Source organism: Microcebus murinus, chromosome 16 (assembly GCF_040939455.1).
Source record: "Microcebus murinus isolate Inina chromosome 16, M.murinus_Inina_mat1.0, whole genome shotgun sequence".
Taxonomy (NCBI): Eukaryota; Metazoa; Chordata; class Mammalia; order Primates; family Cheirogaleidae; genus Microcebus; species Microcebus murinus.
The window spans coordinates 34,808,540-34,835,982 of record NC_134119.1 but is presented as its reverse complement, the minus strand read 5'-3'; the positions used below and the strand labels follow the sequence as shown (position 1 = coordinate 34,835,982).

The 27,443-nt window shown below is 56.9% G+C and overlaps 2 protein-coding genes across 3 annotated transcripts in view; one reads left to right on the top strand and one right to left on the bottom strand.

Moving 5' to 3' along the window:
• The window catches only part of BPI (bactericidal permeability increasing protein), a 98,467-nt gene extending 71,765 nt beyond the window's left edge, over window positions 1-26,702 (bottom strand). For both annotated transcript variants that reach the window (XM_012755318.2, XM_076011115.1), the window contains exon 1: window positions 26,699-26,702. The gene's annotated coding sequence lies outside the window, so the exon portion shown is untranslated. The remainder of the gene's footprint in view (window positions 1-26,698) is intronic.
• Window positions 1,341-26,825, top strand: KIAA1755 (KIAA1755 ortholog). The gene is made up of 14 exons (XM_075993411.1): window positions 1,341-1,364; window positions 1,429-1,626; window positions 5,587-6,913; window positions 7,354-7,554; window positions 8,494-8,617; window positions 11,166-11,259; window positions 12,148-12,234; window positions 13,599-13,715; window positions 16,060-16,158; window positions 17,463-17,611; window positions 20,272-20,410; window positions 21,679-21,801; window positions 22,455-22,676; window positions 26,033-26,825. The coding sequence occupies exons 1-14, from the start codon at window positions 1,341-1,343 to the stop codon at window positions 26,690-26,692; spliced, it is 3,564 nt and encodes a 1,187-aa protein (XP_075849526.1). The 3' UTR covers window positions 26,693-26,825.
• The last annotated feature ends 618 nt before the right edge of the window (window positions 26,826-27,443 follow it).

The window sequence follows — 27,443 nt, the reverse complement described above, 5'->3', positions numbered from 1 at the left end:
GCCGTGCACGGTGACATGTCGTAGGTTCCAGGGCTAGGATGTGGGTACCTTTGAGGGCCGCTCTGCCTACTGCCACTGCCCTTGGGGAGCATGGAGTTCCCCGAGGGAGACAGTAATCCACGTGGGAGCTGCTAGGACAGGGGCGCTGTCCCAGCCCAGAGAAGGGGACACCTGCCCCGCTGGCTGGGGGCAGTGGGAGGTCGGAGGAAACCTCCGGGAAGAGGCGAGGGCTGACCTGAGTCTTGGAGAGCGAGGAGCTGGCAGGGGAGGAGGGATGGAATGGAAGGCACAGGTGGAGGCCCGGGGCGAGCCAGAGAAGGCACGTGCCACTGCGGCTGCGCACGGAGAGAGGCTGGGGCGGTGGCAGTGGCAGACAGCAGGGCCAGGGCCAGGGCGGAGGACGCCTGGAGGCCGGTGCTTCTTGAGGGACCTTGAGCAGGAGACGGGTGAGGTCAGGTTTGCCTTTGAGAAAGGTCACCCTGGGGTCCTGGAGGACAGTGGCTGGCGTGAGGAGGACTAGAGGGTGGCAGCCAAAGAGGAGGGGATCCCACGGGAGAAATGGTGGGGGCCAGGGCCGGGATCGGGTCGGGGCGGGGACAGAGCAGAGCCTGTGCTTGGGGAGCTGTTGGCGGGAGGAGCAGTCTAGGACTAGGCGTGTGGTACGTCCGAGGCGGGGAGGGCAGCGTGCCGAGCAGATTTCTGGCCCGGAAGCCTGACTGGGTGGTGGGGCCGTCACTGGTAGGCACAAGGAGAGGAACAGATCTGGGGAGTTGCCGGGTTGGGTTTGATGTGCTGATGGCCGGTGCCTGAGAAACAGCTAGAAAGAGGCACCAAGAGGCAGCTGGATATGCAAGGAGGCTCTCTGGACTTGTACCGGGCAGTTATTGCTGTGTAACAAACCACCCCAAAACTCAGTGTTACAAAATGGCAATCACTTACTGTCACTCACCCACCTCCGCGTGGACTGGGGGTGTCTGAACCAGGCTGGGCTTCTATGGTGGCTCAGCTTCCTGCCGCGGGTCTGCAGGTCAGCCAGGTGGCGGGATTTGGGTGGTGCTGACCTCCTCTTTCCCTTTGCCCCTGAGCTGAGTGCCTCCCCGCATTGCTCCACCCCTCACTGCACCAGCCCATGACACCTGGGCAGAGACCTGCAGGAGGTAAGGGAATGGGGCTGTCTTGAGGAGGCGTATTCTAGGCAGAGGGAACAGCCAGTGCAAAGGCCCTGAGGTGAGACCGTGCCTAGTGTGTTTGAGGAACAAGAAAGAAGGCCAGTGTGGCTGGAAGGGGTGAGGGAGGGGACAGGGTGGAGAGAACAGAGAGCTAGCAGAGGCCTTCGTCACATGGGGCCTGGGCAGTCACAGGAAGTAGGCACTAACCCCGCTATTGTGGCTCCTGTTACTTTTCATCCTCTCCTTCTGTCCCCCGCAGGACCCCCTGTCCCTGGACACGGCCATCCAGCACGCCCTGGCGGGCCTCTATCCTCCTTTTGAGGCCACGGCGCCCACTGTCCTGGGTCAGGTGTTCCGTCTCCTGGACTCTGACTTCCAGGGGGACGGGCTGAGCTTCCTCCTGGATTTCCTGACCCCTGCCAAGCGCCTGTGTGAGCAAGTGCGTGAAGCAGCCTGTGTAAGTCGGGAGGGACATGGGGCCAGGGGACAAGCTCTCCCAGAAGTCACAGGGCTGGAGGCAAGCAGGGAAGGAAGTGGGCCGGTGTGTGTCTTGTCTCCCAGGAACAGCTGGGGTCTGGGTGGTTTTTCAAATGTCATTGTTTGCCCAGAGGGAGACATGAGCACCCCCAAATGGAGCAGAGGGTCACTTAGCCTTTCCCCTGTGACATTAGGAGTCAATTACATTTGCACTTTCACTGGCAGGGAGGAAGGCCTGAATAGCGGCATTTTGGGGGGCACCCTGGCCCTGGGAGGCTGCCTTGGGGCTGGCACCATTGGTGTCACCATGTTGCCTTGGCTCAAGTGGGGCAGCTTCAGTGGCCATAGCAGAGAATGTCCCAGAGCTTCCCTGGAGGCCCCTGAGGCATCGGGACTCTTGCTTTCCCCCCGGTGATCCCCTTCAAACTCAGACCTCCAGGAAGCCTCTCCTTTAGCAAAGTGGAGAGAAACTGCTTTAGGCAGGACTCACTGGCTGCAAATGACAAAATCCTCACTCAGACTAGGGCAGGGGGATCAGGCCTCAGACCCAAGTTGATCCACTGATCAAAGCCCTCGGAGACTGTCTGTCTGTTGTCTCTGCTTGTCAGCATCATTCTTGCAGGCTAAGTGATCCCCCAAGGCTGGAGCCCAGGAAAGCTCTAGGATTATCTCCTGCCCTGGAGAGGAAAATGAACTCTTCCCCATGAGCTGCAGATAGAAAAAAAAATCTCAGGGAAGAATCCTGATTGGCCAGACTTGGGTCATATGTCTGTTCCTGGACCAATCACTGTGGCCAGAGGAATGGGGTGCCAGGATTGGCCAGGCTTGAGTCATGTATCTACCTCTCTGGTCAGAGGGTGGAACAGCTTTAAGAAAAGGATGGGAGAAGCCTGCGGAGACACACCCTAGAGGAGCTTGCCCATACCTTTCACAGGTTTGCTGGCTGTTCCGTGCTCCGTTGTTCTTTAGTGCCCACTCCCCGCCACGCCAGCCTCAACACACACAAAGAGGTTCTTAGGCCCCACCAGCCCTTCCTGAGTCCCTCAGGACATGCCTGTCAGGGACATAGCTCATCAAGGGCACAAAGCAAGGGTGGGGACTGTGTGTGTCATTTCAGTGGTAGAAAGAAATAGAAGGTGGCAGCTATGAGTTCAAGTTTAGGAACCAGAATTGGAGGTGGTTGGAACGGAAGGAAAGTGAGATCATCCATGTAACTTGGTGAGCGCAGTGCCTGGCTCACGGAAGCAGCTCGATACACGGGAACTGGTACCGTAGAAGAAGTGAGCTTCTCGTGCGAATGTCCGCACCCAACTTCCACCCAGCCGGGTTGGCGTTATTTCATGGAGATCCTCCCTGGTCCTCAGTTCTTCTCCCTGACAAGTCACACGACCGCCCACTTCCGTTATTTGGCCATTAAAACCACATTTGCTCTGCCCCCTTCCTCACTTCTCCCAGTGACAAGCTCATAGCCTTTCCACATCCTTATGTTTTTTTAAAGGTGAAATTAATTTAATTGTAATTATAGGCAAATGTGCGTCCCCTCAGAGCAGGGGAGAGTGACGTGGCATTAACAGTATGGCCGCTGGGGCCAGGTGCCTCAGGCTCAGGTCCAGCCTCCTCACTATGAACTTGGGAGATCCATGGCACCTCTTTGAGTTTCCCGTTCCTTATGTGTCGAGTGGGAAAGTTGATAACATGTCATCTAGTGCACAGAAGTGACACGTGGCTTAGCACAATCTGGCACACAGTAAGTGCCCAATAGCCGTTGGCTACTAGGATCCCATTTCCTTGTTTATCCCTCTGAAAGGAGAAGGTGGCAGCCACAAAGTCTGCAGCTCTAGCCACCGTCACCTACAGGCAGCCGCCTTCCGATGACATCGAGCGGGGCTAGGGAACAGGCACAGCAGACTTCAAGTGTGAAGGCCTAGGTGCAAGTCCTGCTTTTGCCGCTTACCAGCTGTGTGTCTACGGGCCAAATATTTCACCTTTCTGAGCACCAGCTTCCTCATCTGGAAAGCCCGAGTAATCGCACCCGAGCTGCCTGCACCCCTGAGTTGCTGTGAGTCAGACGAGATTATCACAGCTGTCGTCTCTAGGGTGCTTTGCTGTTTGCAAGGAAATGGTGGGGCTGTTTTTTTCTCCTCCGGTGAGAAGGTGAGGGGTAAAGCATGTTGCAAACCACAGTGGTCTGCGCGGAGGCGGTGGAAGAACTCACAGGCTCCCGAAGGCTTCTAGATAGGAAGCCCTCCCGAGGCAGCACAATCTCCAATATAACTGTTATGAATGGGTTTATCGGTGTGGGGTACAAATACGGGCAGATCTTACCATTTCCTTGATTAATAATTCCAGGAACCACTTGTTTATTTAGTGGGAAGTTCAGCATAACTCCCTGGAGGCCTCCCACTCACACATCCAAATTATTAATATGTAAGATTGTCTGGGATTTATTCAGCCCACAGGACTCAGACTCCTTTCCGAAAGCTGGGTAGACAAAGACCGATTGTCAGCCCAGTGGAGCTGCTGTTTCTGTTGCTGCCACATGGTGTCACTGTTGGGCTCCGGTCCCGTGCAGCTGAGTGGAGAGGCTCAGCTGAGACCTCGCTGGGGTTAAAGCCTGTTCTAGAATGACTTGCTGTGTCCACCTGTGCAGGAATTGCTAGCATCTTCTCTCTCCCTCACTTTTTAATTTTTAAAACTTTTGCTCACCTGCCATGCTGTTACCCACTAATGGGGAATAAATAAATAATAAACAAATAAATAGTAAACATTCAGGCCCAGCATGACTTTTGGGTCAGGAAAAAGTGAAAGGTCATCTAGTAAATAAATGTCAGGGTTAAATTTCCTGACTTCTCATTCAATATTGTTTCTACTTCACCCTTAGCCCCTCTACTTAAAAATTACAGAACGGTATAAAAGCAGTAAATTACTTTTTTTTTTTTTAAATTGAAAACCCCCACAATTTTTCAAAGGGTTAAGTGTTGCCAAAGGGAGAGAGAATTAATATTTATCGAGCATCTACCTATTACATGCTAAGCATTGTGTTGGGTTCTCTATGTATGTGTCCCCAAATGACAATGGGTCACATCATGACCTTTTGACTTTATGATAGTGTGAAAGCAATACACATTCAGTAGAAACTGTACATCAAGTACCCATACAACCATTCTGTTTTTCACTTTCAGTACAGTAGTCAGTAAATTGCATGAGGTATTCAACATTTTACCCATAAAATAGGTTTATGTTTTATGTTAGATGATTTTGCCCAACTTTAGGCTAATATAAGTGCTCTCAGCACATTTAAGCTAGGCTAGGCTAAGTAAGCTACGTTGTTCTATAGGTTAGGTGTATTAAATGCATTTCACTTACGATATTTTCAACCTAGGATAGGTTTATCTGGATGTAATATAACCCCATTGTAAACTGAGGAGCAGCTGTACAATCTCACTTAATCCTCATACCAATCCAGTAATACTGACATGTATTGTTCGTATTTACAGATAGGAAAATTGAGGCTCAAAGCGTTAAGTAACTTGCACAAGTTACTTTGTACAGGTGTAGACCTTTGTCCAAACTCATGTCTCCTTGGCTTTAAAATAGAGGGCCAAGCCCTGAGCTGGGGCGGGGGACATTTTGGATAGGTGGGGAGGAGGGAGCAAGAGCTCTTCCTGTGGGGTTGGGGGTGCTTGCCAACTGCGCCTGATGCTCTGAGCTTTCTCCCTTAGGCCGGCAGGCCAGCCAGTATTTTCAAGGTCAGGGCCGGGACTAGGGTGAGGCAAGAGAGGCGACCTTTGCACCACCCTGAGAGTGAGGGCCTCTCAACTACTGCCTCAACCTCGTCCCTGACCTGCTCAAGATTCCATCTGGGAGCGGAGAGGAAGCAGATCCAAGGATGGAGTCTTGCGGGGCCAGATTCTCTGATGCCACCCCCTTCTCTCCACAGGCCCCCTACTCTCACTGCCTCTTCCTGCACGAGGGCTGGCCGCTCTGTCTGCGGGGTGAGGTTGTGGTCCACCTGGCCCCCCTCAACCCCCTGTTATTGCGCCAAGGTGACTTCTACCTCCAAGTCGAGCCCCAGGAGGAGCAGTCTGTCTGCATCATGATCAAGTGCCTCTCCTTGGACCTCTGCACGGTGGACAAGAAGCCTGTTCCCGAATCCTCCTACTCTATACTTTTCACCCAAGAGTGGCTGGAGGCCATCAACGACGACTTTGAGGGAAGTCCCCTGTGCAACTGCCTGGTAGCTTCGGAAAATGGGATTGCCTCTCTCCCTTGGACCAAGATAACCAGCCCAGAGTTTGTGGATGACAGGCCCCGAGCAGGGAATGTCCCTTCCCCAGCCTGGGGGGCCCTTCAATTAGAGGCATTGGATTCGAGCAGCCCTCAAGAGCTGCACCAGGCCAGGTGCCCGGACAACCAGGCATTTCTTGCCCAGAGTGTGGCCGAGGGTAAGGGCAGGACCTATGGGAACAAGTATCCAGGCCTCATCAAGGTAGAGCAAGCCAGGCCTGGGGAGGTGACCTTCGGGACGGACAATGTGGTCAGCCAGGACTTGGAGGGAGACTATGTGGCTCTTCTGGACTTTTCCCAAGAGAGAAGGGGTGAGAGCCCCAGGAGGGAGGTGGAGACTTCCAGCGGGTACACTTCTGGGGCACTAGAGGAGATATCTGGAACTAGGGAAGTTCCTTTCTCTCCAAAGACGCTGCCTCTGCCAGAGGCCAGTGAAGGACCATCCTTGGAAACGTGGGCTTGCGTGAAGCCAGCAAGCTCCGAGGAGGAGCCCCGCACTTGGGGCTTGAGGAGGAACGTCAGCCATGAGGCAGCACCCGAAGGCCCCTATGCCAACGTCCTTGAGGAGCCGCCGGACTGTGCCTCTGGCCTTGGGGCAGATGTCTCAGAAGGGCCAGCTGCCACCGAGACACGGGGGCCTCTGGGAAAGTCAGAGAATGTGGTCCAGCTCGGGCCTGCGCCAAGACAAGCTTCCTCTCCCAGCCTGTCCCCAGCTTCGCCTGCGGCTCCTGTCCCCGAGACAAAGATGGGGGAGAAGACCAAGCAGGGAAACGGGAGACTTCCCAAGCCCACGACCTGCCCTAGTGGAAACACCTCCTCCTCCAGGTCCCCCACTCCTGGGCTCAAATTCTCATTCTTAAAAGGGCAGAGGAAGTCCCCTGTGTCCCCAGAGAAAGCCTCCCTGCAGCACGGCGGGCCTTGGAAAGCCCTGTGCTCGCTCTACTCTCCTCCACCCGCCCGAGCCAGGTGCCCGGGGAAAGGTAGGCTGCACCTGCTGGCCGTGCAGGGGGATCGCTGTCTGGGTGAGACCAGGTTACAGGTGGTTCTGGTTAAGGGACAGGGGCTCACCTGGGCTGGCTCAATTTCAAACTACAGTGTCGCATGTCAAGGGGCTCGAGGTCTCACAGGTCTGGGGTTGAGCAAGGCTCTGTGCTGTGCTACAGCTGCCTGAGTTCACGTGTGACCTTGGCCGAGCGCTTCACCTGTCTGAGTCCAGGCCCCACTGTCTGTGCAGTGGGGGTCTCACCTGCTTCACAGGGTTGCTCTGAGGATTCCCAGAGACGCCAGGAGCAGGGAGCTCAGCGGAGGGCGGTGGCTGTGAGCTGTTCTGCTTAGCCATAGAGTGGAAGCGGAAACATTCTGCACGCAGAAAATCCATCTTCTGCTCAACATCCTTTTCTCTGTTGTCGCTTCCCCACAGCTGGAACAACTCAGACCCAAACATCCTCTGGCCCAGCCGCTGACTCAGCCCCACTGACTGGGGAAAAGACTGGCTTTCCAGAAACTTCTGCAGGCCCCCCAGAAAGGGGCCCCACCCCGGACGAGGAGCCCCCAGGGCCCGAGCCCAGGCTCGGGGCTCCGAGTGTCAAGGTCTTCCACTCCAGGATAGCATGCCTGCCAGGTTCTGGGGATCAGAGGGGAGAGGGGAGGGGGAGGGGAGGGAGCTGGAGGGGCCCAGAGCATCCTCAGATGCTGGTGGGTGGAGGGGAGGCAGGGAAGGCACTGGAGGCCTGGGGTCCAGACCAAGCCTCCCTGGGCCTCAGTTTCCTCATCTTTCCAATGAAGGCGTTGGATTCCATGAAAGCGATTTCTAGGTGGCCACCCCTACATCCACAGGGCCGCACGGCCAGGCTGCAGGACAGGCGGGGTTGCCAAGGCCTGGGCCTCATCTCCCTGCTGTCCTTCTCCTCCCCTCATGACCCCTGTGGGGAGAGCGAGGCACAAAGCCCAGATTCCTGGCGAGAGCCCGAGAACCCACGCCTGCAAGTCTGCAGGAATAAATAAATACTGAGCTGGTGGCCACAGGGCTGCACTCGCACCACGAGAACAGAGATGAGGACATGGTAGCAGCCACCACGCACTGAGCTCCCACTGTGTCATGTGCTTCTCAGGAACTATCTGACTTAATCCTCCAAATAACCTAATAAGCTCATTATATTTCCCCCCATTTAACAGATGAGGAAACTGAGGCTCAGAGATGCACTGACTTGCCCAAGGACACACAGTGGGACAGCATAGAGCGGGGACTTGAGCCCCCGTCTGTGGGATCCCAGAGCTCGTTCCATGAGCTTCTCCTCCCAGGGCGCCCTACACAGAGGGGTCCGGAGCAGGGGAGGCCAGCTCAGCGCAGAGAAGAGACTCGGGGAGGGCTTCTCAGGGTGTGACCTGTGAGCTGGGTCTCGAGGGGTGGGTAAGAGTGCCGAGTTCACAGAAGCAGAAGGAGAGAGGAAGGGCATTCCAGGCAAAGGAGCCATTATGGGCAAGCGTCTGAAGGCCATGGAGGAGGTTCCTGGAGGTCCCCACCAAAGTGCTCACCGTGCAGGTGCCCTCTCTCCTCCAGGCGGGCGGGACAGGGCCGGGCGGCCCCTGCTTCTGCTGTCCACTGCAGAAGCAGCCTGGGAGGCGCCGTGGTGCACAGCCCCGGAGGTCACCAAGCTGCTGTCCTACCTGTGCACCATTCCCAGGTAAGGGTCTGGGTCACCCTGACCACTCGACTCCCACCTCAACCCCTTGGGCCCAGCACCCTGGACCAGGCCCTGTCGCCCTTCCATCCAGTCGTCTGTTCACAGAGCCTGTCCTGAGCCACAGCTGGGGGAGGTAGGACAGGCTAGCTCCCTGGTGGGAGAGATGGGTGGTACACAAGAAACAAAGCCCGGGCAAGCAGCTTGCAGGAGGGCGAAGAACACAGCGGGATGTTGCAGATCGGCGGTTCTCAAACTTGAGCGTGCTCCAGGCTCACCTGGTGCGCTGTTAAAACACATCACTGGAAATCCGCATTTCTAACAAGTTTCCTGGTGGTGCCGCTGGGCCCAGGACCAGACTTTGAGAACCACTGTTGGAGCATGAGAAGGGTTGGAGGGCGGCTAATTTCAACTGGGAAATCAGGGCAGGCTTCCCTGAGGAGGTGATAATTGAGCTGTCATCTGAATTATAAATATTTGTTCAGTAACAAAAGGAAAGGGCGAATGAGCGAGTGAGAGAGTGGAAGAATGAGTGTGAGTGGGTGATGAGGACCCGGCTGATTTCTGACCCCCCCCCCCCCCAGCACGCAGACGTCCCACGTTGGACTGGCTGGGGAAGAGGTGCCGTCTTTTCCTCTGGGACCCAGCCCCCAGCCAGGGCAGTCTCAGCGGTGGTGTCACTGGGGACTGGCTAACAGGTCCCATCCCAACTTAGAGGTCTGCCGCTGGGGGCAGGAGGAAGGGATGGATGGAAGCCTTTGGAACCTTCTTCAGGAGCCCCAACCCACAGGAGCCTTCACTGCCACCTGCTGGCCACTGAGATTTTTCTTGCCTTTGTCCCAGGTGGAGTGGCTTTTCTGCCCTGAGGGGGATTTGGGGCTCCCTTTTCTGTGCCGGGAAGTGACCGGCATGGCAGACAGAGCCCTGGAATCCTGCAAACTTGTTATGTGGCCTTGGGGCAGTAGCTGCCCCTCTCTGAGGCTCACCTGAAAACAGGGGGTGACCAGGTGGGCTCTGAACACCAAGGGGGGTCCCAAGTGGTGGGGACGAAGGGGAGGGTGCGATGTAAACTGTGGAGTGCAGCGCACACTAGGTTCTTTTTTTTTTTTTTCTTTTTTTTTTTAAAAAGCTGGGTGTTGGGAGCACACTAGGTTCTTGAGTGCTGGGCTGTGTTTCCACCTTGCTCTGGGCGAGCATTGGCTGGACCCCAGCTCTGGGCCCCGCTTCGTGCCCTGTGGCGCTGGGGCCACAGGCTCCTCACGCCGGGCCTGGCCTTCAGGGGTCTCCAGGCTGTGGCAGAGAGAGGTCTGGAAACAAATCACTGCTCCAGCGCAGCCAGAGCCAGGGCCAGGTGAGGACATAAAGTCAGAGACCTGGTGTCACCTCCCAGAGCCTCCTCTTACCGACTGCCACTCTGTGCCTCAGCTTCCCCTTCTAGGATAGTAAGAATAGCCAATACTTATTAATACCTCTCCCTTACTCTGTGCAGTCACTGAGTGCCTACATTAGTGACCTCATCAGTCCTCACCACGGCCCCACAGGGCTAGTGCTATTATTAGTAAACCGACTTAGGGAGATGAAATAACTTGCCCAGGCCACCAGATACTAATGGCAGTGCCATAGCTCCACCCCTACGCTGGGCCCCCTCTGGTTGCGTCTATGAGCTGGGTGGTTGTAAGGCTCGAAGGCAGTTGGGGGTCATTTTCCAAACCTGCCTGGTGAGCGTATTGGCCAAGGGTGCTGGAACCACAGCGGCCCCCTGGCCCCACCCTGCCCTGCTGGCCAGCCGTCTGGGAGGATGGGGTGCTGGGGTGTGGCTGAGGAATCGGTATTTTAACAAACCCTGACAATGAGGTCAGCTCTGGGGACCCTAAGGTGGTCACTAGACAGTGGCCCGCTGCCAGCCGCGTCCGCGGTGGCTGAACCAGGGAGGGTTTGGGGCTGCGAGTAACTGACATTCTGATGCAGAATGTTTTATCTGATAAGAAAATGTATTGTTCCGTGTCTCTGCCTTATTTCTGTTTGTAAGAACTTTTTAAAAGAGCAAATATCTTTCTGAGAAGCCCCCCAACTTCCCCTCGGCTTGAAATATGACACATGACCCCCCCCCCCCCATCTAAGCCAATCATCAGCCAGGGGGATGGAATCGCTACTGGCCTCAACCAAGCGAAAACCAGTCCCTGGGGGCTGTGGCTGTCCGGAGGGGGCTGGATTCTTGAACAAAATGAGGCTCTGCCCATACAAAGGTAGTGGGTGGGCGCCGGGTGACTCCCCCACTGCAGCGGGGTGGGGGCTGCAGTGGGGAGCATTAGGGCGGGAGCAGGGCTGTGGGAGGCACTGCAGAAGCACCCGAGGTCGGGCAATGGCTCTGCCTGGAGAAGAGTCAGGAGGGCTTCCCGGAGGCGGCACTGGGACTCGGTCTTGCAGGATGAAGCATCCACCAATAAATCAGGGCTTCTCGCGGCCAGTTTCCGTCGCCTTCCACGGGGTCCTCCCCCTCTGGGGAGCCCAGGCCATCCAGCTGGACTGCCAATTCTGTTGCCACCCACAGGCCTGAAGGTAACGCCAAGGGGCTGGCGGTGGTGATCGATGCCAGGAAGCAGCCCCCACAGCCCGGTCTGGTCAGTGCCCTGCAGGCCACCCAGGTGAGTATGAGGTGGAGCGCCTCAGCCTGGAGAGTCTCAGGAGCCACCGGGGCCTCCTGACAGGCACAGAGCCCTGGAGCCTCAGGGTTGGAACCAGGGCTCCCAGGCAGGGACTTTTATGACAACTAACAGAAACCCCAGCCCAAACGGGCTTAAAGGAAAAGGATGCTCCTTGGTTCATGTAACTCGACAGTCCTGGAGCTAATCCAGCTTCAAGTAAGGCTTGATCCAGGGCTCAAATACTGTCACCAGGACCGACCTCCTGTCTCTCCATTTCTGGCTCCGTTCTCCCACTCTCAGAGAGCCACCCCCACCTCCCCTGGGTGGCAGCGTGGCTCCCAGCAGCTCCAACTTCGCATGGTCTCTCATTAAATCCTGTAGGAAAGAGTGAGAGATAATTTCCCCCTGAGGTCCCAGCCAAAGTTTCTTTGTGTCGCATTGGTCCCTCCTGGTCCAGGTGTCCATCCATCACCCGATCCCTGTGGCCAGGGGAATGCGGCACACTGACAGCCTTAGACTCAGATCACAGAACCCTCTTGAACTGCGAGTGGAGGAGGGAAGAGATTCCCAACCAGCCACTGCGGGCAGCAGAGTAAATGCTGCTTTGGTATATGCTTAACCTCATGGCCCAATCTCCTGGCTTTGGAGATGGGGAAACTGAGGCTGAGAGGGGCGGGGCATCTAGAAAGATTTGCAACACAGCTTGAGCCTGCTGCTGATTCGCCATCTGAACACATCACACTAAGCTCCTAGTCTTGGGGGGATGGCACCCCACCCTGTCCTGCGGCCCATTTGCCTGCACCTTAGAGGGGAAGGAGGAGGCAATACAGGGGTGGGCAGGCGCGGTGAAGGTGTGGCCGGCAACCCTGAAGTGGTTCTCTCTGGCAGGCGCGGGTCCCGGCCTCCGTGGGAGCTGTCCTCCTCCTGGGGCAGAAGGAGGCGGCGCCGCAGCTGCAGGCTCTGCCCGGCATCCAGGTGAGGGGAGGCAGGTCCGCGGTGCAGGAGGGGAGCTTTGGGCTTGAGCTGAGCCTGGGCGAAGGGGATGAAGAATTGCAGCATTCATGAGCTAGAAGAGGCTTTGGAATAATCTCGTGCAAGGCAATAAATATGAGACCGGGCGCGGCAACTCTGCAGCCCTGCTCCGTGGCAGGCGTCGTCCGATCAGTCTCAGGATGATTTCTCCCTGGCAATCCTAGCAACTGCTGGTGGGTGCTGCCCTGTGATTGAGTGTTGCATGTGGCACGGAACCTAGTTGAAAAGCTTCATCCAGTCAGCCCCTTCCCCCTTTCTTTTCGGATGGGGAAACTGAGGCATAAGGCCCCACAGCAAGCTAGACACAGAGCTGGAGTCGCCTGACTGGCAGCCCCTGTGCCTTTTCCATACTGTGGCCTGGACCTGCTCTTCCTGTATTTCTCTCCCTAATTAATATAGATGCAGAGTTGACTTGCGACTTTGCAGGAAAGAGCCCCGCGGCTGCCTTTAATTGGTGCCATATACCACGATAATGAGCGTGGGCGCTCAGCCCTCTGCCTGGCCCCGGGAAGTGAGCTAAAAGCTCTCCCTCTCCCTCCTGGTTAGTTAAAGAGGTGCATTGTGAGCTAGAGATGTGCTTTTCAAACTTTCATGTGCCCATGAATCTTGTGGGGAGCTCATCAAAGTGCAGGTTCTGATCAAGTGTTCTGGGCCTGGATTTTGCATTTCTAACACGTTCCTAGGTGCTGCTGGCGCTGCTGGCCCATAGCACGGACAACAGATGGGTCCGTAAAACCATGGAGTCCACTCAATCTCAAGCCTGGGTATCTGGAGCTATTCCCAGAGTTAACCTTAAACTTCACTACCTGGGAGAAGCAGTCACCTAGTTCCTCTTCCATGTCTTAGAGGACACTATTAGGATTTGGTGACTTTTCTCATCAGCTCCAAGAAGGAGACAGCCCTTGGTGGATCACCAGAGAACAGTGCAAGGAGGACAAAGACGTTTCATCACAGGGGCCAGCTTCAATCAGTGTGTGTGATTGCCTGGAGAGCTATGCTGGGAAACAGCCAAGCTCAGGGGGGACACGTGCTGTGATTGATTAATGATGTCTGCCTTGGGCATAGGCTGGGAGAGTGGCAGTGTGAGTGCTGTTTATATGCCATTCCTTAACCAGGGTCTGGTTCTGAATTTTGATTTGTTGGAGCTTCCATAGAAGCGGGTTGCTCACAAAGCAACTCTTAAAGCCAGGGTCAGCCTTGCCCATGGGGGTGGAATGGGGCTAGGGCAGGGGTCTCAGAGGGACCCTCTCAAACTCTGTCCCCACGCTGAGTCCCTGGTCCTCCTGATTTACTTCTTTTGTCTGCAGGTGGAGGTGCTGACCTCATTGAAGGCCCTCGGCCACTACGTGGAGCCCGACCAGCTCCCCGCGGCCCTGGAAGGCCCCTTCCCCTACTGCCACAGCGAGTGGGTGCAATTCTTCCAGGTGTCTGCCGTCACAGCCTGCGACCCCAACCCTCACGCCTTCCCTCCGCCCTTCCCTATCCTGCCCCGTGGACCCATCGACCCGCCAGGTTCAAAAACAAACATTCAACAAATGTTTATTAATGCACTGAAGGTAGAGTGGAATGATTACGAGCTCAGGCTCTGAGGCCAGACTGTGTGGGTTCCTATCCCAGCTCTGTGGCGTGACCTTGTGTAAGTTACTTACCTTCTCTGAGCTTTGGCTTTCTTATCAGCAGGTTGGGCGGGGGGATAATATTAATAGCACCTCTTCGTGGGCTTTTTGTAAGGATTAAATTGAATTAATGAGGGTGAAGAGCTTAGAAGAGTATCTGGGACATGCTAAGAACTATGTCCATGTTCCCTGAAAGTAAATGTACAGGCACCTGCTCTGTGAACCCGCCCGGCACGGGAGCTCGGGGACAGGTGGGAGGGGCGGATGTGCTCCCCGGGTAAGAGGCAGGAAAGAAGGACACTGCCAGTGCTGGGCTCCTCTCCTGCGTGCTTGCAGTCCCTCCTCACCGCAACCTGGAGAGGGGACATTTTATGTCCCCAGTTTAACACACGGGGACACACAGGGCAGGGTTGGGCTGCACAGCAGCACACAGAAGATTGTCGGCTTAACCCACACTGAAGCCAGCGCCCACAAAGGCCGGCCCAGGGTCCTCTCCAGGCCAGGGTCGCTCAGCCTCAACCTGCTCACATTTGGGGCTGGTAATTCCTTTTTGGTGGAGCCGTCTCGTGCTTTGTAGGGTGATTAGCACATCCCTGGCCTCTGTCCACTCTATGACAGCACCCCGCCAATGGCGACAAGCAGAAATGTCTCCCGACAGTGCCAAATGTCTCCAGGGGCAAAGTCACCCCTTGTGAAGAACCCCAGGTCCATACTAACAGTCTAACGGGGGTGGGGGGGCTTATTTGCTTTTTGCCTATGTGATCTTTTTCAAATTGTGCATTTGAATAGGCAATGGATTCAAATCTCACAAAAGGGTATATCCTGAAAAGTCTCCCTTCCTGCTTGTCCCCCAGCCTCCTGGTTTCCCTCTCCAGAGGCCTCCCATGAGTCCAGTGGCTTCTGAACTGGATGTTAACTTTATTTTAAAAAGATCATTTCAATATATTTAGGGGCTGCAAGTGCTGCTTTGTTACACAGATATACTGTATAGTAGTGAAGTCTGGACTTTAAGTGTACCCCTCACGAGGACAGTGTGCATTGTACCCAAGAGGTCATTTTCCCCCCTTGCCCCCCCTCCCCTCTTTGGAGTCTCCAGTGTCTATTATTCCACGCGTGTGGCCATGCTCACCCGTGGCTTAGCTCCCACTTAGAAGTGAGAACGAGGTATTTGGTCTCCTGTTCCCGAGATGCTTCACTGAGGCCAGCGGCCTCCAGTTCCAGCCAGGTTGCTGCAAAGGCATCATTTCGTTCTCTCTGGTGGCTGAGTAGCACTCCATGATGCATGTGTGTATACGACACATTTTCTTATTCCACTCATCAGCATGAGTGTCCAACGACTGCCTGCTCATTGGTGGACACTTAAGTCTGTTCCATATCTTTGACACTGTGAATTGTGCTACAAAAAACATCTAAGTGCAGGTATCTTTTGATATGATGACTTCTTTGGGTAGATACCCAGTAGTGGGATTGCTGCATATATTTTTCCTGTATTTTTCCCTGTATTTCCTGTATATTTTTTCATTTGCCTTTAAGTGAAATCTTACCTATAGACCCAGAATATGAAACTGATAATGATGGTGACTAACAGTATTATACATGCCGGGCTGTTTTCTAAGTACCTTGTACAAATTAATCTGTTTAATCCTCGCATAACCCTATAACGCAGGAACTACTGTGATAGGAGGAAGCAGAGGCACAGAGAAATTAAGTAACTTGCCTAAGGTCTCACAGCTTGTAAGTGATGGGGTTGGGCTGAAGTGGGACCCAGCAGAGGATGTCCACCAAGCCCAGCCTGCCCCTTCCCTTCCTTCCCTTCCCCCTACTGTGTCCCCATCAGCTTTGGGGGTAGCTCAGGCCTGCCTTCTTTCTTCTCCCTCTCTCATTCCCAACACCAGTGGTTCCCAAAGTGTGGTGCCCCGGGCCAGCAGCAACAGCAACACCCGGGAATTTGTAAGACATGCACGTTCTTATGCCCCGCCCCGGAGGAACTGAATCTGAAACTCAGCAGTAGGACCTAGAAGTCTGTGTTTTAACCAGCTGATTCGGATGCAGCTGAAGTTTGAGAACCACCGCCTTATGCCTACCCAGTGTCCTCCTGGGTGGTGGGAGGCACTGGCCCAGGCTGACACCCTCTCTGGCCTCTGTCCTACAGAAGTTGGACCCTTTCCTCGCTGACCTCCGTCAAGCCTCCTCCCTGCTACGGGCGTCCATCGAGGAGTTGGAGAAGGCTGGCCCCCCTGAGGGGGTGCAGGTGAGCTTGGAGCCCGGGGCGGGGAAGCCACACCACACCCCAGACTCCGTGGTCCAAGAATGTGGTCAGGGGGACAGCCAGGGGTGTGTGTCATCATCCCTGTTTTTCATTCATTCATTTGACTAGTATTTTTTTTTTTTTAGACAGAGTCTCACTTTGTTGCCCAGGCTAGAGTGAGTGCCATGGCGTCAGCCTCGCTCACAGCAACCTCAAACTCCTGGGCTCAAAGCGATTCTCCTGCCTCAGTCTCCTGAGTAGCTGGGACCACAGGCATGCACCACCGTGCCCGGCTAAATTTTTTCTATATATATTAGTTGGCCAATTAATTTCTTTCTATTTATAGTAGAGACAGGGGTCTCGCTCTTGCTCAGGCTGGTTTCAAACTCCTGACCTCGAGCAATCAGCCCTCCTCGGCCTCCCAGAGTGCTAGGATTACAGGCGTGAGCCACCGCGTCCGGCCTTGACTAGTATTTTGGAGACAGCTACGGTGTGTCCTGCACTGCAGACCCAGCCTGGGGCAAACTGACTTGTCCCTGCCCTCGTGGGGCTCATGGTGCAGTGGCAGATACAGTCATTTAAAAAGCAAACAAAGAAATGGATACGTAGTTACAAATCGTGCCAAATGCCATGGAAGTAAGATTGAGAACAATGAGAAAGGAAGGAGGCCTCTCTGAAAAGATGACATTTAAGTTGAGGCCTGAAGTTTGAGAAGGAGCATGACTTTGAGGGCATCTGTGCTCCAGGCAGAGGGCAATATGTGCAAAGGCCCTGAGGTGGGATTATGCTTGGGGCGTTTGGGAATAGCAAGGTCAAGGTGGAGCAGAATGAGCGGGATGGAAGGAGAAGGAGAGAAGCACTGGAGGGTCATCTAGATCCAGCAGGAGTCAGATCAAGGAGGATTGGGGTTGGATTTCGGTTCTAAGTGGGCAGAGAAGCCACTGCACTCTCTGCAGCGGGGGTGGGTGGGGGTTGGGGGGGAATGATCAGGTTTGCAGCTTGACATCCGTTCAGCTGCCATGTGGAGAGCAGACTGTAGGGGGAGCCAGAGGGCAGCAAGGAGATGAGTGAAGAGGCTGGGCTGGGTGTCCCAGCAAGAGATGATGGAGCCGGGACCAGTGAGGTTGCCATGGTGATGAGAAAGGGAGTGGCTCGAGGAGCTGTGGTAGAGACAGAAAGGACAGACTTTCTGGAGGACCTTGAATGCCTAACTGGGGATGTGAAGCGTGATCTGGGTGTGGGGAGCCCTAGAAGGTTGCAGAGGGAGAGTGGGCATGGGGCCTCAGGGCACCTCTCTACGCTGGCAGGAGGCCACCAGGTGCCTAAGCAAGTCCAAGGAGCTGATGGAGGCTGTGCTGCGGGACCCCGGCCTACTAAGCCTCCAGCGGGAAGGTGGAGCCACCCTGGCCAGGCTGCGGCGCGAGGCCAGCAGGCTGGACTTCAACCCTGATGTCAGGTACGGACATCCAGGCTTTTCCTGTCCGACTCCCATCCTGTTCTCTGGCCTGGGAGCTTGGGGCTGGGGCCGCCCCAGCAAGGGGGACACATGGTGGCATTTGCTGGACCTGCATCCTAGACTGAGGCCTGCTCGTGGGCACCCCCTTTTGGCCTTGGCAAGTTCCTCATCTCTTCCCTGCTGCCCCTCCTTCAGCTCCAGCCCTCTGCAGCCCTGCCCATTTCTGGTCACCCTCATGGACCAAGTGCTTTCTCTGACCCACACGCTGGGTGAGCTGCTTCAAGGCCTGTCTTGTTTTATTTTATTTTATTTTTTGAGACAGAGTCTCACTCTGTTGCCCAGGCTAGAGTGAGTGCCGTGGCATCAGCCTAGGTCACAGCAACCTCAAACTCCTGGGCTCAAGCAATCCTCCTGCCTCAGCCTCCTGAGTAGCTGGGACTACAGGCATGCGCCACCATGCCCGGCTAATTTTTTCTATATATTTTTAGCTGCCCAATTCATTTCTTTCTATTTTTTTTTAGTAGAGACAGGGTCTCGCTCTTGCTCAGGCTGGTTTCGAACTCCTGACCTTGAGCGATCTGCCTGCCTTGGCCTCCCAGAGTGCTAGGATTATAGGCATCAGCCACCATGCCTGTCTTATTTATTCTGGCAAGAGCCAAGTGAGAACCACATCGCGCTCACTGGCTGCTGGGTACCTGAGGCTCAGTGAAGTGAAATGACATCTGGCAATGGTCAGTTTGGGACTTGAAGCCAGACCATCTGAGCATTCTACCCCCATGGCCCTGCCTTCCACAGTGGGCTCTCAGTCTTGCTGGGAGAAGTAAATAATGGACATAGAGTAAGTAATGGACATAGAGTAAGTAATGGACATTGCATAGAGTAAGTAAAATGGACATTCCTGGAAAGTACCAACTTCTTAAATTTAGGGGGTGGGGGAAATCAATCATTAAATTGGTCAGTAATTGAAAATGTTTTCTCTCCATTAGAACACAGCTACTTATATTCAGGAGCCAAGTGCAAAGTTTGCATAAGCTTTTAAGAACAATTTGTTTAACGAAGCAACACCTAAATAGCACTTAGTATGTATACAGCATCGCTCTAGGGGCTTTGCAAATATTAACTCGCTTAACTCCCACTCCCGAAGTAGATCCTGGTGTTATCCTCATTTTACAGTGGCAGACCTTGAGGCACAGGGAGAGGGCAAGTGACTAGCCCAGGGTCACACAGCTGGAGTGTGCTGGGGCCTGGACTTGAACCCAGGCTGTCTGGCCCCAGAACCTTGAACATGCCTCCCTGAGCTACATCGCTAGACTCAGGGATGGTTTACACGGTGGGAGCACTGACAGCAGGGGATGTGGGGTCATCCCCTTTCCCCTTGCAGTGCCCAGTGGGGCTGGCACTGTCTTTCCCAGCCGCCCCCGCCTCACCTGCCCAGCCCAGGCCCCAATGGTCCACCTTAGTTCCCTCCAGCTCCACCAGGGGGCACTGTGGGCCCACAAGAGCCGCTGCCTGTGTTTGTTCCGCGCACGGCCCGCAGCCCGCCAGTCCCGCTCCCTTCGCTGCCCGCCCCCAAGTGGGCTGGCATTTTCTATCCCATTTACGCAACCTGGGCCCTCACCCCTTCCGGGAAGGGTGGCGACCTGTGGGGAGCTGCAGCCAGCTGGGGAGGCCCGGGCAGAGCGGGGCGCCCTCCAGGAAAGCAAGCTTGTCTCCGTCCTCCGTTTCATTTTCCTCCAGGGCAGAGGAGGGGGTGGAATGTGAGATCCTCCCTTCACTCTAGTATGGCCAGGCCTGGAAATCCCACCCACACCCCTTCCTGTGTGTCTTGCGGCTCTGGCCATTTAAAAAAATTACATGCAGAAACAACCCTGGCTGGGTTCCAACTCAAACTGCCATCCGAGAGAGTCATTTCCTCTCCCCGGACCTCAGTTTTCCCATCTGCAAAATGGAGGCGCGGGGTGGAGGGGTGTGGCAGCTACTCCCCATCGCTGCACTGGGAGGAGAAAGTGCTGACGAAGTGTGTGCCGGGCGCTGTGTTGGCTGTTTCGCAGGCAAGAGAGGCGCTTTAGAAAGCTCCAGTGTCCGATGTCTGCCTCTGCTCAGAGAGTCTGGCTTAGTTGGCCTGGGGTAGGGCCTGGGCATTGAGATTTTTTTTTTTTTTACCAACTTGCCACTTGGTAAGGGCGTTGAGATTTTTAAAAGTTCGCCGGTCAGGTTCCAATGTGAAGCCAGGGTTGAGAGCTGCGGTGTTATATCATTTAATCCTTGCAACCTGTCTGTGAGGTGGGTTCTGTTATCATCCCCACGTTATAGATGAAAAAACAGAGACACAGAAAGGTTGAGAAATTCGCACCAAGTCTCATACTGGAAGGCAGCAGGGCTGGGATTCGAACCCAGATCTGTCCAGCTGGCTTCCCATCCTCCTAGGAAAGGGGGAGGGTCATTTCACTTCCTGCTGTGTCCTCTGGTCCTCCCAGTCCCACAGAAGGCCAAGGCTGAGGCCCAGAGATGTGTAGGGACCTGCCCAAGGTCACACAGCAAGTCAGAAGCTGGAAACCCAGGCGGGGGCCACAGAGCTAGGGGGCGGCCACTGCTGGGCAGGGGCACAGGGGGGTGAGGAGGGCACCACGGGCCTTTTCTCAGCCTCCTACTCCTCCCAGGAGCCATCTGGCTGAAGCCACCGCGCTGTACAGCCTCGTGGATGAGCAGCTTCATGTCCTGGTCACTGCATCCAACGACCTCCTGGGGAGGCTGGAGCTCCGCGTCCGTCTGGGCCACCTGGAGGCCGCCATCCACCAGGTGAGGGGGAGGCCTGGGCCGTGGGGCTCTGCATGGCTGCCCGACTGCTCCAGGCCCAGCCCTGGCCAGGGGGAAGGACACTAGCCTGGCAGTGCTTGGAGGGCCAGGCAGGCATCCTTGGGGCACAGCACATGGCATGGCACTCGGTAAGTACTCAATGGGTGAGCTACGCTTATCGAGCTGCACTTATTGAGCACCAACTGTGTGCCAAGCCGTGGGCCATAGTCTTTAAGAACATCATTACTCTCCAACTTCATGTGTTACCAGCGTTGTGGGGAAGGTGTTAGGATTTCACCCCCTGCACAGATGAGAAAACCGAGGCTGGGAGATGTTATGTCGCCTGCCCAGGATTGCATCCCTGGGATCTGATTCCGGAACTCGTGCAGGGCACCGCGTTGTCTGACTGTTGACGTGTCCCTTTGAGCCTGAGGCCCTGGAACACAGTGCACGGCCGGGCTGCAGTCCCGGCTCCAGCATTCACTGGAGGTGTGGGGCGAGGCAAGTTAACCATGCAGTGCCTCAGTTTCCTCATTTGTTGAATGGGCCATAATATTAGTACCTGCTACGCTGGGCTCTGTGTGCATAAAGCGAGTTAATATGTGCTCTTTAAGACACCCCAGAATAAGAGGAGGACATTCGCTTGTGGGACTCAGCCACTTGACACCCCCTGTCCCCTGCATCTTCACGTCCACTCCCTCTTGCCACTGAGAGCCCAGAAAGGGGAAGTGGCACAATGAGTTCGCAGTGACCCGCCAACCTTCCTGTCCTGCCTGTAGCTTTTTCTCCAGACTGTTTGCACACCCCCACGCCCTGACAGGGAGCTCGTCACCCGCTTTTTTTTTGTTGAGACAGAGTCTTGCTCTGTCACCCAGGCTGGAGTGCAGTGGCGTCATCACAGCTCCCTGCAGGCTCCAACTCCCGGGCTCCAGCGGTCCTCAAGGCCGTGCCTTTCATGACTGGTGGCACTGAGAGGTTGGAGTTGCTGACGTTTGCCACGCCATGGCTTCATTCAGACAACAGTGTTCACTGAGGGCCTACTATGTGTAGCGCGCTGACCAGGCCACACGCCCTCTGGGGTCCTTTCTCCCTTGGATATTTAAGACTGTGACCCTGCACTCACCCTCCCCAAGTTTCGGTCCAGGCCAGTGGTCCAGGCCCGAATGACCAAGGACAGGAGGCCTCGGCCTCCAAGGAGGTGGGGGCTGGGGGGCTGGCGAAGGGGAAGTCCCCAGCAGCGCCTGTGTCTGATCCTCCCTCCCGTGCCCCAGGTCGGCGACTGGATGGAGCAGGAAGGAAGCCGGTGCCTGCAGGCGCTGACGCCCAAGGACGGGAGTCTGGACGCGGTGGAGAAAGCCCACGTGGAGTTCGAGGACTTCTTCCTCCGGGCTGCGGTGCGTTCTGGGAGCCCGAGGATTGGGACTGGGGCAGATGGCGAGGGCACTGGGGGGGTGGCACTGCCAGGGCACAGATGTGGAGGTGGGGAAGTGCAAGGAAACTTCCAGATCAGTGAGGAGACCAGCGTGGACCACAAGGGCTCCGCTGAGGCGTTGTCTCCTCCAGGAAGCCCTCCCAGAGCGAGGCCCAAAGAATATTCAGAATTCCCAGACGATTTCTTAAACTTCAGATTCCAGGGCCTCCTCCTGGACTGACTGAGTCAGCCTCGGAGCGCAGGGCGGGGAAGCTGCGCGGGGACGTGGGGGCCCTGGGGCTCAGGAAACTCCCAGGCCAGGGACACGGAGAGGGAGACCTGTGGGAGCTCAGAACAGGGGCCTCTCACCCGGACCTTGGGGGTCAGGGCATCTTCCAGAAGGAAGTGACGCCTAAGCAGAGTCCGCCTGGGCAAAGTGAACTGCCAAGGCCAAGGCTGGGAGACTTTCCTCATGACGAGCTAAGCCCTGGGAGGAGGTGCCAGGAGGGTCCCCACTTTGCAGATGAGGAAACTGAGGCTCAGGAAGTCTCAGCCGCAGGGCAGCGGGAGGTTCCTGGGCTCTGAGGGAGGCCCCAGCCGAGGTGGGAGCTCAGCGACGGCCCCCCCTCCCCCCAGGCCCAGTACCGCCGAGGCCTGGAGCTGTCCAAGCAGGCGGCCCAGCTGGGGGCTGCGGCTGCAGGGGCCGGGCAGGGAGGAGGAGCCGCGCGCCCGGAGCTGGCCGCCTTCGCCTCCACCCAGCGGGCCTTCCAGGCCAGGCTGACCCACTTCTACATGGCGGCCGAGCGGCAGCGCACCGACCTGGAGACGCTGCTCCACCTGCACCGCTTCTGCAAGAAGGTGAGCCCTGTGGCCCGGCCGCACGGCCCCGCTGCCCCTTGGCTGGAGGTGGAGTGGGGACAGAGAGCGGCCTGGACACAGCACGAGGCTCTGTGCTCGACTCATGCGAAGGGCAGCGGGAAGGGGGCGAGCTGGGATTTGAGCGCGGGTGTGCCCGTGCCGAGGTGCCCTACGTCCTTCTCCAAAGCGGGAGGCAAAGGCGACAGTCTCCTGCATCCAGCAGGTGGATGACACGAAGGTGATGGGTGGGTTGGCAGGAGGGCAGCCCACGTCACCGAGCGTGTGCTCCGCGCCAGGCCCTCCTGCGGGGGTCACGCCGTGCCTTACCTGCCGTCATTCTCACCGCGTCCCCACGAGGAAGGGCACCAGCACGAGCAGGCTGAGGTGCAGAGAGGGAAGTGACTTGCTCAAGGTTGCCCAGAGGGTCAGTGGTCAAGCAGCATTTGATATAAGAGTCCCTACACTTTCCAGATCCAGGAAGCCAAACCCCTCATTTTTCTAATGGGGAAACTGAGGCCCACGGGGACACGGGAGCAGCCTGGGAGAGGGTGACCCAGCTGGGACGGGGGCCCACATGGCTGCCCCTCACACTCAGCACTAAGGACAGAGCGTGAGTGGAGCCTGACCCGAGCCCCCCAGCTGTCAGGCCGGCCCGGCAAGCAGGCGACAGAGAACACAGGAAGCCCCAGAGGGCAGCAGGAGGGACTCCGGTCAGCTCACGCCTGGGGCCCTGGGAGGACGCACACTCTCGGTCTCCTTGGGGCAGCAGACAAGGGAGGCAGAGTCGGCAGTGGCAGCCAAGGGATCCCCCAGTCCCGGCTCTATGAAGTCAGGAGCAAGAGAAAGGCGGATCTGAGACGTATAGTCAGGGGCCTCGTGGGCCTGCGTGACCATGTGGCCGCGTGGCCAAGACCACAGTGCTTCCTATAATAATAAGAGTTAATGGCTCCGTAAGTCTTAGTGTGCGCCAGGCCCTGTTCTAGTCATTTCACAGGTCGTTTCATTGTCACACCAATCCTAGAAGGCAGGTGCTGTGATGATGCCCATTTGCACATAAGGAAACAGAGAAGTCAGATACCTCGCGCAGGGTCAGACAGCTAGCAGAGTGGCAGAGCTGAGGTTCACACTCAGATCATCTGGCTCTAGTGCCAGCCTTGCCAGGTAGTGAGAGAATTAGATTAAATGGAAGGAACCCCTCGTTCAGGGCTTTGCTCAAATTTGGAATTATCATTGCTATTATTTTGAGACAGGGTTTCACTCTATCTGGACTGGAGTGCAGTCACAGCTCACTGCAGCCTCTAACTCTGGGCTCAAGTGATCCTCCTGCCTCAGCCTCCCACAGAGCTGGGACTAAAGGCATGTGCCATCACCATGCGCCCCCCCCCAGCTAATTCTTACATTTTTTTTATAGAGATGGGGTCTTGCTATGTTGTCCAGGCTGGTCTCAAACTCCTGGCCTCAAGCAATCCTCCCACCATGGCCTCCCAAAGTGATGGGATTACAGGTGTGAGCCACTACACCCAGCCTGTTATTATTGTTAACACCAATATTATCATTATCATTAGGAAGAGGAAGAGGAAGAGTAATGCCTCAACTGTTAAGGCATCTGGAAGCTTCTTTCCTTCCCTTTCGGCCAATTTCAGCCCTACTGGTCTTGCCTTGATTAACCAAACTTGCACCAGCTCTGAGGCCTTTGCACTAGCCGGTCCCTCAGGCTGGAAGGCTCTTCCCCTTGTTGGGATCTGGGTTCCCACGTCCCCTCCTCAGGGAGACCCTTCCCGAGGGCTTGGCTGCACACCCGGTTCTCTCTCCCCGCCTTGCTTTCTCACTTCTCGGTGCTCACAGAGATCTGAAATCATCCTGAGCTTGTCACTTGCTTGTCCCCTGCATGTCACCTGTGGGGTGAGCTCCCCGAGGCAGGGGCGGGCTCTGAGCTGGCTCCATCTGCAGGGCGGGCACGCGGGGCCAGAGAGCTCTGTGGATGACTGGCCTCGAGAGTGGAGGGAACGAGGAGAGATGGGGGAGGGCGGGGGTGGCCCGAGAGCAGGTGGCGTCTGTGCCGGGCCTAGAAATCACACGGTGGGAGGTGGTGGCCCTGACTTTGAGTCCCTCCCCGGCCAACTCCTGCGTGGCTCTGAATTTCAGTCTGCACGAGGGGCTGGGCAGGGCGATTTCTGAGCTGCTGTCAGTCTCTGTCCAGGCTGGCCTATAAGGCCGAGTCCCAGACAGACAGACAGACAGACACGCAGGACAGCACGGGGCTGGGCCGAGCCCCGGGCGGGGAGCGTGGGCGCGACAGTGTGCTACTAAATAATAATAACACGACTGAGCCGCTAACGGAGATTTATGGAGCCCTTTCCCTGCCATGAGCTCCGTGTGCTTCCGCGAATATGAAGCCATTTATCTAAAGACAAGTTCCCTTAATCCAGGGAAAGATGGTCTCTTCGGAGAAAATGGCTCTCCAATCCCCACCGCCTAACAGCTTGCTGTCGGGCTCTAAATTAATGGGGAGAAAGATTATGTTTCTCACGAGCTGCTGGGAACGCGCTGGCCCCTTCGCCGTCTGCGACATTTTGTGGGGGAAGGGGAGACAGGCAGAATCACAAAATGGGGCCGAGGCCCGGCTGGAGTGAGGGGGTCCAGGGCCTGGCATGGCCGACTGTGTCACTGCCCTGTGACACTCCCCCGTCTGGGCCAGCTTCTCCTCCTTGTGCCTGGAGGACACTCGCCCGGAAGCAGGATAGATCCAAGGCAGAATCCCAGCGCCTCCCTGACTTGCTGTGTGACCTGGGGCGAGTGATTTCACTTCTCTGAGCCTTAGTTTCCTCCTCTGCAAAATGGACACACCAGCACAGCTCGGTATGACTGGACACGAGACACACAGAGCCTGGCAAATGGTCAGCGCTCAGTAAACGTTAGCCAGACTGAGCACCACTCGTAGGGGTGAACACAATGCACGGATCCAGATTTTCAGCTCTCAAAAGGCATTTCATGGTCATCTGTGCCACGCCCACTCCGCAGAAGCAGAAACTGAGCCCCAGAGAGGGGCAAGTCCTGACTGGCCCACAGGGCTATTAGAAGGTGCCTGAACAGGCTCAGGGTGCTGGGGGCTGTTTCCAGGTGGCAGGTGCGCGTACCCCGGGGAGAGAGGAAATCACTGTCACCGTGGTCAGCGGAGAAAGCTGCGGCCAAGCTGAGCGGGCCCTGACGGTGCCTGGGCGCTTGCCAGCTCGGCCTGGCAGGGCTCACTCATCGAAGCCTCTCTTCACTCCAAGACGCACGTCCTTGTCCCCATGGAGCCCCCACCATTCCACTCCCAGCCTCAGCCCCCTCCTCCCTCTCTTCTTGTCCCCCAGATGACCTGGTTCCACGTGGACTGTCAGGACCTGATGACCCAGCTCAGGCTGGGCAAGGGCCAAAGGGCCAGGCCTGGGGACCAGCGTCGCCTCTGCCGCTACCTGCAGCGACTGGCGTCCGAGTTCCCCGCTGAGAAGCTTGCGGCCATGGGGCTGCAGGTGGCCTCCCTGAGCCGGCCGGGCCTGGGCCGGGACCTGTGGGAGGAGGCCCGGGTCCGACACGAGGACATCCAGACCCTCCTGCAGAAGGCTCTGAGCCACTGCCAATGCCCGGCGGCCCCTGCTGCCCGCTCGGCACACCCGGAGCCCAGAGGGGCAGCTGCCAGGGGCCAGGGTCTGGATGGAGAAGTCCCTTCCAAGGGGACATGGGACCTGCCCCTGCAGGACTCTCTGGGGGCAAACCGTTTGCCAAAGTCCTGTTGGCCTCCTGGGGCCACCAGAGCGGGGCAGAACGGACATTTCCGGGAAGCCGGCCAGGCTATAGAGGCCGCTGAAGGCCCAGGCCACCACGCGCTCCCCGACCCTGGCCCTGAGCGTTCTCTCGTCACCCTCTTCTCCTGGCAGCGGCCTCCCAGGCAGAGCCTGGCCCCTCGCCCCACTGGGGGCAGCTTCTCCTCGGAGGGGACAGACTCACAGACATCTCTGGAGGACTCGCCTTAGACCGGTCCCCATGTACCCCTCTAGCGGGGAGCCCCCTTCAACCGTGCCAGCCCCCCAGGAGCTGGGAGCCGGGGCCAGTCCCACTGAGATGCCACTGTGAGCACGGGATTTACATTTGGCCTGTGCCGGGAGGGTGAGGACCAGAGACCTGCTCCGGGTTCCAGAAAACTCCTGGAGGACCCGACGCTCACGCACGCAGTGCGAGGGGGTGGCCAGAGCCGCAGTAAGCAGGCCGTTGCCCGGTGCCCTGGGGCCTGGCTGCGGGAAGCCCTGGTGGTACAGGCCCTGCTGAGGTCTCCCTCCCGGGCAGGCCGGACACCCCTGGGGCTCAGGAAAGCACGCGGCGTCCCTCTGGGCCCAAGGTGCCCTCGCAGAGCCCGCAGGCGGGCGGGGAGATTCAGGAGTGGCCCCTGTCTTAGGGCTCCACGGAAGCAGACGCGGGGACAGGGTTCGGGTGTCAGTGTGTTCGGTGGAGATCCTGGTATCCACTGCGGTGGGGTAGGGAGGTGACTTTGGGGACGCAGTAAGTATGTTGTCAAGCAAATTACCGCGGGGGCAACTGGAGCTCCGCCCTGCTGGGGACCGGGAGACAGCACAGAACACGAGGACACGCTCCGGAGGTGCCACGCCCAAGGGCCGAGGGAGCCGGGGTGCGTGTCCCCCAGGCTGGAGTTGGCACTTGTGGGCCGCAGGCAAGGTCGGCTCCGGGGCGGCGGCCGGGTCGTGTGCGCAAACGGGTGAGCGGGTGCAG

Excerpts from the sequence above, each read along its gene's own strand:
- KIAA1755 (XM_075993411.1), top strand. The coding sequence starts at position 1,341 with ATGGGGCCTGGGCAGTCACAGGAA. Across the intron at positions 17,612-20,271 it reads GACTTCAACCCTGATGTCAG|GAGCCATCTGGCTGAAGCCA; the intron begins GTACGGACATCC and ends TACTCCTCCCAG. Across the intron at positions 22,677-26,032 it reads TGCACCGCTTCTGCAAGAAG|ATGACCTGGTTCCACGTGGA; the intron begins GTGAGCCCTGTG and ends CTTGTCCCCCAG.